Source organism: Aulonocara sp. 'chitande type north' Nkhata Bay, linkage group LG2, assembly GCF_057382095.1.
Source record: "Aulonocara sp. 'chitande type north' Nkhata Bay isolate Kocher_YH1m ecotype deep benthic linkage group LG2, A_spYH_male_GT1.1, whole genome shotgun sequence".
In the NCBI taxonomy this organism is placed as follows: Eukaryota; Metazoa; Chordata; class Actinopteri; order Cichliformes; family Cichlidae; genus Aulonocara; species Aulonocara sp. 'chitande type north' Nkhata Bay.
The window spans coordinates 1205942-1220346 of record NC_141345.1 but is presented as its reverse complement, the minus strand read 5'-3'; the positions used below and the strand labels follow the sequence as shown (position 1 = coordinate 1220346).

The following is a 14405-nucleotide window of genomic DNA, read 5'->3' as shown; positions in this document are numbered from 1 at the left end:
AGAGCATCAGCCATTTCCAGTCCCTGACCAGTGAGTCAGTGAATCTATATAAACAACTTTTTGTGTATTTGTTAGGATGCTGCTGCCTAATGTTGTAAAGGCTTAACCGGTCAATTATGACTGGTGTGTGCACCTTAGTTCAGCTGTCCCCAACCCACGGACCAAAGACCAGTACCTGTCCGTGAGTTGTTCGGTACTGGTCCTCGAGAGTGAAATTTATGGTTTTCAGGGCATTTCATCTTTATCGTTATTTTGTTATGATTTTATTGTTAACTCTGTTTCTCTGGGTCTTTTCCCGTGTGTTATGAATAAATCATCTTTTTTGGTAGCGGTACTGGTTTTATTTTGTTGTATTTAACCGCAACACCTTAAAATATCCAACAAAATATTGTTGGACATAAACCGGTCCGTGGCGCAAAAAAAGTTGGGGACCGCTACCTTAGTTCACAAAGCTAATGCCGAGGTCCACAAACCAAAGGTTGGCCAATTAGTTCTTATAAGCAACACATATAACATATAAAAGTTAGGAACAATATAAATTTAACTTGAGTTACGTTGTCTGTTATTAATCACCGTTCCATATCTGCCATGTTTAAATCTCTTGGAATTTATCTTTCAGTGCATAATCTTTTGACCAGACCTTTGTTAATCCTACTGCTTTCTTCCCCCTTTATGCAGGCCATGTCAGTTCAAATAGTATTGGTTTGAAGGGTCTGAACTGATTCGGCACAAGTGAAAGTGTGTTTACATTTAAGAGCGAGCCATTGTGAAATATGGGTGCACATGAACATTATTTGAGTGACAGGATCCAATCTCTTTGTTAAATTTTGGCTTAGTCTACCAAAACTCCCATGGGATTGCAAATTACACAGAATTTTTGAACCACTGCAGAAGACGTAAGTGTTCAGTATAGGTTTTTTGAGAGAAGTCATGAAAATGTCGAAAAGTTGTACAGCATCTCCCTGGTGAACAGAATAATCCAGCTTCTTCAAACCACTACTCTCTTGTCTTCTGCTCAAAGGGACTGTCAGCTGGGTTTAAATCAGCAGCACTGCAGCCACAATCCCATCTCACAAACTTTAAATGTAGAATAAGTCTGATGGCTCACTTCATCTTTCATGTAGCTCCTGAACTTGCTGTTGCAAAGTCCTTACCTCCAATTTCAAGGTTCTCTGCGTGGCTGCTTATCTTGAAAGTGATTAGTAATGAAGAGCTCTGTCGGTGATAGCATTGGAGCCCCCGAGTTGGTTGCCTTCAGGCTGCCAAGCTCTCTTAGCTACTCAATACCAGATGGCAGGTTGAACTGCGGCTGCTGCCAACATTGCTGATCCTCACAGGAAACTTCCACAAGCTAATATACATTTCTTTAACCTGAACAGATTTTTAGCTTCACTTTAGCACTTCTGTTGTAATTCAGAGGCTGAACACTTAGACTAAGTTAAGTAGGATTCCTGGAGGGCACATACAAGTGAGCATTAGACACAGGAATTAGCAACATTCATTACACTACAGTAGGCTGCTACAGAGATTTAGGACCAGCAGTGAGGCGAACAATCAAGCCACCACACCAACAGCCTTAAACATCAGACTAACAGATGGTGCAGGAGTGATAGCACCGAATGAAAGGAAATAACTTGACAAAAGTAGCCAACCACCTTGTAAAAGGTGATATACATCATTTTCCTATTGGGAGCTTTGTAATGTGTTTCTAATGAATGGCTCTTGTTGTTTCAAGACAGAAAGTTAAGGATGAAACACTGTTATCCACAAATAAGGTTTATGGAAAACTTCTATGCATTTCTGCACTCTAAAACTTACCAATTAGTTTTAGTTATCAGTTGTCACAAGTAGCAGTATAACCCCAGGAAACAACAGCTGTTTAGAAAAACACCTAGGGTTAGTTAGGTCTCTCTAGATCATCCATATTTTTCACTCTTTAGATAAATGCAACAACGCCATCTACTAGTATTGGTAAATGGGAATCTTTGGGGGAGGAAAAAGTAGGCGCTTTTATAGATCTGTAAGCCAAACACATGACTACGTTTAGGGAGAGAAGGATTTAAACAGCTAGTGCAGCTGCATTTCTTGTAGTGTACTAAGGGAACATCAGGACATCCTTTAAGAGAAAACCCTTGAAATTCTGGCTGAAAATGAAACCAGTTGTTTCACTTTGACATGAGCATATCAAGATCAAAATTCTGCACACACTTTTTTTGGCCATAATGACAAAACACACACTACCATAATCTCACTGGTCAAAATCTAATAGCAGCCCCTGGCAAAATGTGAACAGTACAAATATTAAAAACTTACTGATAATTCTGTGAGGTAAAATGGTAACATTTCTCTCTCTATATAAAAAGCCAGAATTCTAAACTATAAAGTTGCCAGCTTTACTTTTATTTATTCGATTTTTGACTGGATGCACACTACAGTGATACAGAGTACATGAAGTAGATAATACTGGATCCCAGTGAGGTTTTTCACCCAGTTCTACAAAATCCATAGATTCTTACCAATGAGTTAAAATGTTTTAGCCATATTAATAATGCCAGTACAAGCAGCACTACCCAGACTAGCTAGATTTGCCCAACAGACACCACCAAACACTTTACCAAAGCTTCTGAAGTGGAACTCACACTTTTTGAGTGCACAGCTCTCCTCATCAGTAATATGAAGAGCTTCCTACCTGTCTGTCAGTGCAACTCGGAGCAGTCAGGTGACAGAAGTCCAATGGGCCGGCTGAGTCAGGAAATGACTCTCTGAGATTATCGCAAGAGTGGATGAAACTGAAGCCAATTGCTTTTCCATTTTAAACTGATATGCTCGTGATTGCCACAAACACTTCTTTCTGTGACACAAAGATTAATAAACTAGCAGGTCTCCAGTCAGCTGGCTTACTTTTCCAGGCCCAGCACACCTTAAATATAACAACAGAGTTTCTTAATAGTCCTGTGTAGTTATTATGGTATTTATCTTAGTTTCCCTTTTTTCACTTATAAGGCATGCGATTTGACTTTGAATTGCTAAGGCACAGAGAGAGCATCCTATGTGATGTCTACGTTTTAACTTACTAAACACAGAGCAATTTATGACGAGACCAAGTAAATTCCTGCTTAGTCAGGCTGTCACTGAAGTCGTTTTATTCACTATATCAAACATTTCCCAATCGTATAAGTCATATTTTTTCTTTTTCCCCGTCTTGTGTCACATTTTTCTCTCCGTCAGCCAGCACTGCTATAAGAGCTCCACTTAGAAACTGCAAATTGTCATGCAGCAACCAATTAAAATTTAAGAGTTTCCAAAGTTGCTAAATCTCCTGGCATTATACAGCAGTCCACTTTGTATTCAGTCTTAATTTGTTCTGCAGCACTATCATCCAATGCCAAAGAGAGCTGAAATATTTAAGCTGCTTCTCAAGCACTCTATGTACAACCTATAAATCCGGTCTCTCTGACAGATCTAGGGAGCAAAGTGCCTCCCCTCCCTCACGCCATTAAAGGCAATCTAAAGATGCTCTGCCAGTTGATCAGAGAGGACTAAAGCAGTGTGGAGGTAAATGGCTGTCACAAGGCCTGATGGACCTATTCTCTCCCAGTGGTCATAGGGAGGTACTCGACCTCCATCCACTCAATTTGATTCAAGGCATGTTTGTGCCTCTGGAAGGGGAGGAAATAGGAGAAGGGAACCGATCCTGTCTGTCTGTGCAAGATAAAAGAGAGTATAACGGAAAAATGAAACCCTCTAATTCACTGGACAAGAGCACTAGCCTCTGCCCCCCCTGAATCATTTGTTTTATTAGACTTATGTTTTTTTTCATCACTGCATAGTGACATAAAATAACCACACAAAAAAACCACCCCAAAACATTTAAAAGATGTTTAAATAAAGGATTTCAGATTGATGGTTGCTCTTCACAGGTGTGCCAACTTTGCTTTACTCCTGCATATACAGTGGGCAACAGGAAACCGCTTTGTTTAGTCACTACGCTCACTGCATTCGGAAATACGGCAAATTAATGACACGAGACTAATCTTTGAGACAAGTCATTGCTCAAGAAAATTAAGATTAGAACACTCAACAACAACAAAGCTGTGGGACATCTGTGGCAAATTTACCCTGACTATAAACAGAGGGCTGGCAGAATAACGCAGAGTAAGCAGGTTAATGTGAGAGTTCAAACAACATCGCTGCTTAATTAGATCCTGTGAGCCCAGAGAAAATGTCCCATTTCAAACAGAGCTTATGTGTCGCGGGGATTCCGGGAATAAATGACACGGAAATCCTAATTGTTGGACGTCGCAGCAAAGAAACCAAACAACTTGCTTACCCTGCGAGATAGGCCCATCCAGTATAATGTCTCACCAGGCTCGGTGATGCTGCCCAAACACAACAGAAACCGGACTGAATGGCATGTGAAAATATGCGATATTCAACAGCAGTGATCCGGCGTCAGCGTGGATTCAACCCATTCTGAAAACTTCCATCAATAAAAAAGCATATCTGGTTAGTCCAGATTAGAGCTACGACTCCGTTACAGGGATAACTGTAACATCCGCACAGGGAAATACTGCAGGTCATTTCTCATTATAAAGCTCACCCGTTGTACATCAAATGCTCAGACACGCGAAAAAAACAACGCTACCACAGTGGAGACGGGCAGCACGGCTCTTCTATTGCGGTTTCAAAAGCTGGTACACGCCCGACAATTAGAGACTAAACACAGCTAGGAAATCTCCAAGCCTGCTTTTATAACTTCCATCAAATAACGCAGATGAGCGACAAAATGTGGCAAAACGTGCGCTAACTGCCGTGCGCCAATACACTGTACTGTAGCCTGCAGCAGAATAAGTAGATGGGGAGAAATAAATAACATCTCTGCTGTTAATATAACCGGGAGTAGAATAAAACTTGACGCGTGTATACCTGTGTACTGCAAGAGAAACATTGTCCACAGAAGGCGGTGTGCGGTTCCCGTCGGTCCTGTGCTGTAGGACGAAGTGTATGAAGTGGAGGAAAAATCCTTGAATGGAGACGGGGCTTGTTCCTCAGTCAGTCCGCTCCGCTCGGCAGACTGGACTGCAATGAGAGCAGCTAGTCGAAGCGGGACCTTTTAGCTACGGCAGGCGAGCCCGCCCTCACGACGCGCCCGGCTGGTGACTGAAGGGGAACACTACAGTTCGCCTCCGACACACGCAGCGTGCAGGCGAACTGTTCAGGTTGAGAGCGTGTCCGTGGGAGCGAGCGTCTCTGGCAAAACTCCCGCTATTCACCGTGCTATAAAGCCGAGCCCGAGCTATGATGGGCTGTCAAGAGATGATGATGTTTTCACGGAGAGCTGAAGCCGAACTACCCCCCCTACGGCAAGTCACTCAAAGCGAACAAGAGAAATCACTAACACGCACCGGCTGCTGAGCTGAATGCCAGATAGACAAGATGCACATTTCCAACTTTGCATTTAAAAATCTCCTAAAGGTTCACCCAAGCAATGCATGCGCATGAAAGCCAGGTAATCTGTCCCAAACTTTTGACAGCTGTGCTTTGAAGAAGGTGTCATTCTGCAGCTTGCCGGTTGGAGGAGGAGAAGCATAGAGATTACCGTTCCAGGGCCATACTTAGCACGCAGACTGGGTGAGAAGCATCTCTTCCATTGCTGAAGCTGCAGATAATCTCTATGATTTAAAATAAATACATTAAGAGAGCACTCGTCCAACTAGTAAGTGATTATGCTCTTATTAAAAATGTGCAGGTTTCCACTTGCTACTATAATCTCTGTAAGAGATTTTCAGCAAATCTGTGATCGTGAGTAATTACACATATATAGTTCCTTTACTTCTACAGCCAGTCAGGTTTCTAAGGTTTCTCTGCGTCTCCATGATGGTTTCAGGAAAAAAGTGCATTTCACTGAAATGCTTCTGAAGATATGAAAAATAGTCTACATCTCTTTAATAAAGTAAAAAATGTCTCCACCTGTGTGTGTGCTTGTGTGTGTTTGTGAACAACCCCACTGAGGACTAGACTTTATTTAAAATTTCTACATTTCCTGGCTTTTATATAGCCCTGAATATCTCTGGATAAATACAGACCCCTTTTAGAACCAATTTGTTATTACATAATTTATATATCATGCAAAGAGCTGTAAATATCCAACATGCACACCTGAAGTCCCCATTTACAAAATTATTATTATTATTATCATCATTATTATTATGGGCTGATAGGGGGACAGCCTATTATTACGCCTATGTATCATCATAACAGACTACAAATGTTTACAGATGTTCACTAAATACAAATCTGTAATAATTAACCAATTAGTCTAAAAGTAGGCTTTGTTAGCCACACAATCTGTGCTGCTAGCTACTGTTAATTTTACTGCACAATTTAAGACCACTTAAATTGATAATCTGATTGGCTCAAAAGTGCATGTGCGTGTTATTTTCTACTCAGTATTTAACTGCCATTTTATATGATCAAACAGCCACATGAATGCCCATTCTATGAAGTTTAGTTTTTAACATCAAAAAAGATGTTGTCTCTATTCACCATCTATTTGTTTGTCACTTTGCTTCTTTGTCTGTGCCTCTGAACTGTCACAATAATCATCCTCCTACCCTTCCAATATGAGCAATATAAGGCTGCCGAACAGCTGATTAGTTCACTTAAGTCTTATGTTTGGAGTATTATGGGCTCAGTGGCAGTAGCAGTCTGTTGGTCATCTACCTGCAGAGATCACCTGTTGTCAGATGGGGGCAGTGTTAAAAATATGCGCTACAACCGTTCTGCAGGTGCTGTTATTGGTCCATCGTCAGCCAGCTGCCGAGAAAAGTGAAGTTCTAACATACAAAGAGCTGAAGCTGCAGTCACTGTCTGTATGTTTCATACTGTAATTTTTCATCTTTGATGCGTTTGTTTGTTTTGTCTCTGGCTTCCCTTTCAGTTGGGTTGCTTATTTATAAGGGGACATTTTCAACCAAATAGACACAACTGCGCTAACACAAATTTGATTTGATTCCTGCATTTTGTCATTGCTTGCAAGACAGGCAAGTGATGACAACATAGAGCCATCTGAATGGAGTTAAAACAACAGCTATGTGTGATCTGGAAGTCTACTAGATCTTTCAATTTTAACCCAATTTTGACTTGTGGGATACTGAAGTCTTTTAAACATCTAAGTAACAGAAAATTGCTGGATGGAGACATTCAGCTGATGCATTTCAAGGGACCCAAGTAAATGCAGTGTCCATTTTAAAATCACTTTGGATGAGCAGTTTTCAAATTTTGACTTGAAGAGGTTTTCTTTTAACTGCGTCAAATGACTTCAGTCACTCATTTTGCATGGATTAGCAGTTCTCTGGAAAGCTGCAAATGCACAGACAAATGTCTGTGTGGGTTTCAGTTCTTTGCCTTTTCCCCCAAGTGTTCATCAGATGTACTTCAGAGTTGCTGGGTGACCTTTCAGGATGTGAACTTCACTGTCGTTCGTATGAGCAGTTCCCCCAACGTAGCTAAAACTTCATGCTTTCATGCATGCATTTCATGCTACGCTTTCACAGCTTTCCGTGCATGTGAGAAATTTAGGAAAGATCATTAAAGTGCAGAAATAAACTACCAACAAATTCTCAGCCTCTGGGAAAAACTGCCATGATATTTGGGCAGAATTATTAAAAGTTAAGTGAACGCAAGCCTCTAACACAAGGCACATTTCAATGTGATTGTTAAACAGCTGCCTCAGATAGCATTAGCTGTGCTCCACAGGTTCACTTAATGTGTTTTGTGTTTATTAGCAGCGACGTGTTTATTGAGATTATCCTTTTAGCTGTCCTCATTTTTTTTAACAATAGCAGACAACATATGTGCCTGCTGGCTTTCACACCCACCAAATGCCGATGATCTGGCATGATCTGGGTTGCACTAGTTGTTAAAAATGACTGAAACTTCTGCGACTGTAAACACTGTTTTGGTTTGATCAACACACAGTAATAAGATTAATTACCCAAGCAAAACAGCAGAGCAAACACTATTATGCTTCTATAATTAGCCACAAGCTGTGTACAGAGACATGAAAAACATCCATGAGAATGTTTCTGAAATGTATGACTGCAGTGGTCACTTGATCCTCTTATCCCTGATCCCAAACACTCCCCCTTGAGACAACAACATTACCTGCCCACTGTTTATGCTAGTAAGAATAAATAAATAAATGCAAGATTAAAACAGTGTATACACAACATTGTCATTCGTCGATCAAGGCTGGGGTACAGCCATGCTGCATGCGGAGCACCTAATCTAATCAAAATCTGGTTGAAATTTGATTAAGGTGAGGTACTACAACATCGTCCTTGTGCCATTCTTGTGGCAGGTCCCCACGTCTGCGACTGTTTCGATGCCAGTGCAGTGCAGGTCCTTCTGTACAGGACCATAACCACAGACTTTTTTGGCCAGTATTTAGTCCTGATATGTCCCCTACTGAGCACGCTTGGGACACGATGTTCATCAGAGGCAATCAGAACCAATGACCATTGCACAGCTGCAGGCTGCAATCATCCCAGAATGGAGACCATCTCCTTTTTCTGACTAGTACATTTGATTCAGCCTCTAATGGTTAACACCTGAGGTTTACTGTTCGTTTAAGGTGAAATCAACAGTGTGTTCATTTTGGAAAATTTCAAAAACTGTAACCATTTTTCCTGCCAACATTCATGTTGTAGCTGTTGTTTTAAGTACCAGTCACTTCAGCTAACGTGAAACTTACAATTAGAAAGATAATATCAGCTTTTGTTGAGAATGTTTTACTGAGCTGTCAAATCAGCTGCTAACAATAAGTCAGTACTGAGTAACAGCTTTTCTACTTTAGTTTATACCAAAGTGATCAAGATATCACACTGGTAATGCACTGGTAATATACAGCCTCAAAATGACCATAAAGCTATTGCATTAAATGCTTTCATTATAATAACTTCATATACATATAGTACTACTAATCCCTTGAGCAGGTCTGCTGATTAACATGCTTCAATTCTAATTTAAAGCCATTTTGTTGTTGTACGTGCAGCATGTGGTTTAAAATTGTCTTGGTGAAATATTCAAGGTCTTCCCTGCATGTATGATGCACTCAAGCATCGACATTGCCATTCCAGATGTTCAAGCTGCCAATATTAAAGGCTGCATTGTTACATTTCTCCAGATTCTGGTATTCTGATGATATATTATGTACTTTAAATAATGAGATAGTCATCACAATTTTACACTGATGAACATTATTCAGAAAGTGCTGCATCATTTGTAGACGCAGTTTTCTGCAGATTGGTGAACCTCTGTCCATCTTTACTCCTGAGAAAATCTGCCTCTCTAAGATGCTCCTTTCATACCCAATCATGTTGCTGACTAGTTGCCAATAAATCTAATTAGTTAATTCCTCCAGCTATTTCGTTTTAGTACCAATTACTTGTCTAGCCTTCTGTTGCTCACTAACTTTTTGAGACATGCTGCTATCAAACGAGAATTCATGAACACATAACTCCAATTTTAGCCAAATTACATTGGCTCCCTGTTAAATATCGTATAGATTTTAAAATTCTTTTGTTCACTTTTAATATTTTGAATAATTTAGCGCCCAGTTATCTTTCTGACTTACTCCATCCATACAATCCCAACAGAGCACTTAGATCGTCCAACCACAGGCTCCTAGCACAACCTAGGACTCGAATGAAGTCGAGAGGCGACCGGGCCTTTGCATCCGTGGCACCCAGACTCTGGAATAACCTCCCCGTTCATATTCGCACTGCTGAGTCTATCCAGTCTTTTAAATTACGTCTTAAAACTTATTTTTTTACTTTGGCTTTTGATTCTGTCTAGTTGGCTGTTTTAGCTTGTTGCGTTGTTACCTATTGTTTGTTGTCCTCTTTTATTGTTTGTTTTAACTGTCTCATGTTTTTATTGACTGTGAAGCACTATGGTCAACACTGTTGTTTTAATATGTGCTATATAAATAAATTTTGATTTGATTTGATCAAACATCTATTTTTCGTGAAATAATAAGATGTGTCATTTTTAAAATCTGATATGTTTTCTATGTTCTTTTCTCAATGTGGGTGTATGAGCTTGGAAAATCATTGCAATCATACTATACTGTCAGGAAACTCAGCTGACATTCCCATCGGATGTTTCATACATGTCATGATTTATTTAATTAGTCTGTTTATGCTGAAGGTTCCTTACACCAAGTTTCCCACCTCTATCAAGAACAAAACCTTCTTTGTGATATCTGATTGGTTTTTTAATGTTTCAGTTGAGTTTTATTTGAAAATAAATAAAAAAACACTATAACCTGCAGAAAAAAAGGAGAAGCCTATTGCAGGACTGTTGCATTGCTTAGGTTTCGAATTGAAAGGCTGTATTCAGACATGCACATACACACAAAGATGCATGCATATACACAAGCCAAAATTGAGGTTGTATAGTTCAGGTCAATAAAAGCTAGATACGTTTAGGAAATAGCCACTGTGTCAAATGATTTTCCCTTCTGCCCTACCAATACCTGGGTTTCCACTGCCATCGCACAATCATTTCTAAGGTAAATAAAAGTATTTACCAAAGGCCAGAGTTCCATCACCCTTTTCCAAAACACAAAATTGCCCTCAATTTTCCATCCACTGTGAAGTCAGAAGAACACTATTCCACAAACAAGGTATTGGGCTCATTCAAGTACAGTTACGACAGTACGCACTACTACTCTGTCTTTCTTCTAGCATCAGTAAATATTGTCAGTGACTCTTTTAACAGCTTTAATGATTTCGCCTTTGACAAACAGCAGTGTTTTATCAGTATACAGTTATTTCCTGCCAATAAAATCCACAAATTCACCTGCTGCTGGATGTTGGTTAGGATATACCTCAAATGAGCCAAGTAGAATTCATTTCAAGTATGAGAAACACCTAAACTGTCACACCACATGACAGATACGCTCTGCAGGTACGGTTTACCAAGAATATAAACTGCAGGCAGCACAAAAACAACTTCTTACTGATTTCCTATTGTATGCAGAGTTATAGTCTCAGTGTTCTATCATTTTGTAGATAGAAACTCCACTTTTTCAAAATAAAACATATCCATCTTTTTCGTTTCACTTACCCGATTCATAGCCAGAGTGGGGTTAGAGCCTGTCCAGCTGTCGCTGGGTGACAGGCGGGTTACACAGGTCGCCTGTCTATCGCAGATCCAGTAAAGGTAAAGCTAGGCTGCTGACCCAGTACCCTGGTATGAATTACGCCGGCTATGTAACAATGGAAAGACTTCAGAACCATGTCATAATATGTAATAACAAAACATGTCTTTCTTGAGCATTTGGATTACAGCCTAGCCTTTGGAAAATATTGGATGGGTATGCTTCCAGCTTCAGATGCCAAAGTAGGTTAAGAAAAACAAGAGCAGAACACCTGCAAATTATACTGCATTAAAACTTTGGAGACATCTAAGAGATACTTTGGTGAGCATCAGCAGACACAAACACAACATTATCAGCGACGAGTTTCTTATTTATCATCCACATTTAGAGATATTAAAAATGCAAAACAACAAACTCACTCCTGCAACGAACACTCTCTGTTCTGCTGTCCACATTTTCACCAGAAAATGCTCGTCATAAATAAAGTGAATGTTTTCCAGGCAGAATTCAATTACCCCTGTCAGCCGGTAGTAATGAGTAACAGCCAGTGCATGCTCTCATTCAATTTTAGTGTCCGTACGGAATGATGTTCATCTGATGTCTTGATTTTTTTATTTTTTTGTACAATAATGTTCTTTTTGTGGCCTGCTTAGCGTAGCAAAACATCCAAATCAAACATTAATTTGACTCTGTGCCTCAGCAGATGAAAGCAGCCTCGGTTCGCTTTAATGGCTTCATGTGAGAACGTGTGTCTTTGGTGACATTCGAGCCCTCTTTACTCAAATAAATTGGTGGACTTGAAAGTGAGTAGTAATTTTGGCTAGAACATTTCAAAATGTCTTATGTGAGAAGACTTGACCACGTTTCTGAAATCACGAGTCCATATCATGCAGCTCATCTCTGTTTCATGTAATAAAGCAGAAATACATAGAACAGCTAAACCAGAGAGATCTAATTTCCTGCCTAATATATTTGTTTAGTTAACGGGGAACTCTTAGAATGAATTATTCAAATTCAATTATTACATATTAAACAGAAGCTGGACCTCATCGACAACTATCACAGTAACATTTTAACAACGGCTCAGAGAGACAAAGCCTTCTTCTTACAAGCAAGCATTAGTTTCACTCAATATTTCCCTTTCCACTAAACATTTATGACTATTTCTCCCATGAGATGTTGACACTGTTTGTTTGCCTCTATTGACTAATTTGTCATATCACACAGTCCTGTTTTCACATGGTAAGAGAGCTCCATGCTGCACCAACATGCCCTTTTCCAGTCAAAGAAGATGATTCAGGTAGCTTCAGTGAAGGAAAGCAGATGATATTTAAAAAGGTTTTGCTCAGCAGAACGCCTATAAGTCTAAAGTGACTGTTGAGATATTGGGTGTTGACCACGCTGAGATCAATGAATGGTGGGCTTGTAGCCCAGACACGAGAAAATGTCATTAACTCCACTGCTCTGTATGAAGGGAGACAGCCAGTGCAGAAATGTCTCCTGAGGATGGCGGACATCTGTGTCTTTTTGGGCTCCTGCTAGTTATCTCTGACCTCTATCTTCCTTAAATCTTCCCTTTCTAATTACCTGTTCCTTCTTCTCCTCCTCCCACCTAACCTCATATCCTTGCAGCCTGACTGATGGTTAGCTGATGATCATCTGGACAGGAAAGGTTAAGGTGACTCCCCTGCATAAGTCACGGCTCATTAAGTGAGCTCACAGTGTCCCAGTTCACATACTGGTGCATTTCTCCCTGGATGAATTTAATGAGTTGTGGAGGAGTAACAAGCCACCATGAAAAATATTTGGAGCTAACATGTTTTGAGAAGGAAAACAATGTTTGCCATCATTTTGATGATGATCAGAGACGAGGGAGTTACTGTAGGCGCCTTGGTGACATCAGCATCTGTTCTGGAAACTGGATTAGGCCAAATCCAAAAGGAGGGCAGGCCTTCCTCCGGAGAGTCTTCCCTCAGGATGAATATTGATGGAAGTGGGTCCCAAATGGAGTGAAAACAACTGTTAACCCCTCTGCACTGCTGAAATGTTGTTAACAATGCTTCTAGCCCCACTATCTCCCACAGCCAGAGAATCCACTGACACAAACACCACTCCTGCATCACCATCATTACAGCCACAAGAGGTGATCGCAAATCATATTTCTCTGTTCTGCAACATTAACACGCTGCATTGAGATGCTGCAAGTCTTCTGACAGAAGCAAAATCACTTTATGAGAGCGAGCGGACCAGCCGTGCATGTTGGCAGCTGTGTTCCACAGCAAGCTTGTTGTGATTCCTGGCACCAAATGTACCATCAGCCTTGCACTGGAATGAAACTCCACTGCCCCCAAGTTAACACAAAGCCAGGCAATGTCTTGTAGCCAGACACCTCGCTCCCCAGCTTAAAGAGAGTATGGTGAGCTTAACACAGAAATGTGAAAACATTTCATCCATATTCTAAACATTTATCGGTTTGTCTGAGAAAGGACATGTAGACCTATAGATCCCTGCAGATATAAACGCAGCTCTGAATTCTAAGAGAGCCCTGCTTGAATGTTTGTATAAACCAAATTAAAGTTTTTCTTGCATTAGTCATATCAGTGAGCTTATGTCTTCTGATGAATTCATTTGTAATATATGTAGTTTTTTTAAACACAGTGCCAAAACAGTCTTGCTATCTTGAAGGTAGAGGAGGCATTTTGCCGATTTAGAAAAGTGCCAAAGCCTCGAACCTCCTATCAAGCTTTAATAGACTTTCAGTTATTTAATGCTAGTTAAAGTTTCATTCTTAACACACTGAAAGTATCTTTGCTGCAAGTGGGGAACCCTTAAGATGTTGTTGTAACTGCTAACTCTATGAGATACCTTACAGGGCAATTTCTTTATTGTTTGTAAGCTAAAATAACTTAGTAACCTAACTATTTCAAAGTGCATCTATTGCATCAAATTAAATTAAAATTATTATCAGTAGTTACAATTGTCAATCACAGGATTGGTGCACTTCCAAGGAAAAATATGAAACCACTAAAAAGTCCCGTTTAAGAAACGTGCAATAGCAACATTGTTTTTGTTTTCCTCCTAAAAAGAAAATTACCATACAAAGTATGAATTCCAAAATAATAATAATAATTGATTTTTATTAATACTTTAGTGTTTACAAGAAATGTCAAAATATTACATATTCAACTTGCTTTTATTTATTTCAGCCAAACGTTGAATGAATGCATGATCACATTCC

General features: G+C 39.9%; 1 protein-coding gene across 9 annotated transcripts in view; it reads right to left on the bottom strand.

Moving 5' to 3' along the window:
* enox2 (ecto-NOX disulfide-thiol exchanger 2) overlaps window positions 1–14405 on the bottom strand; it is a 192161-nt gene that overhangs the window by 120649 nt on the left and 57107 nt on the right. Inside the window, exon 1 of one of the 9 annotated variants that reach the window (XM_086300884.1) lies at window positions 4927–5199. The exons of the other annotated variants lie outside the window; for them this stretch is intronic. Within the exon in view, the coding sequence (XP_086157010.1) occupies window positions 4927–4948 (22 nt within the window). The 5' untranslated portion in view covers window positions 4949–5199. Of the gene's footprint in view, window positions 1–4926; window positions 5200–14405 lie in introns of those variants that run through there. 9 annotated transcript variants of the gene reach the window in all.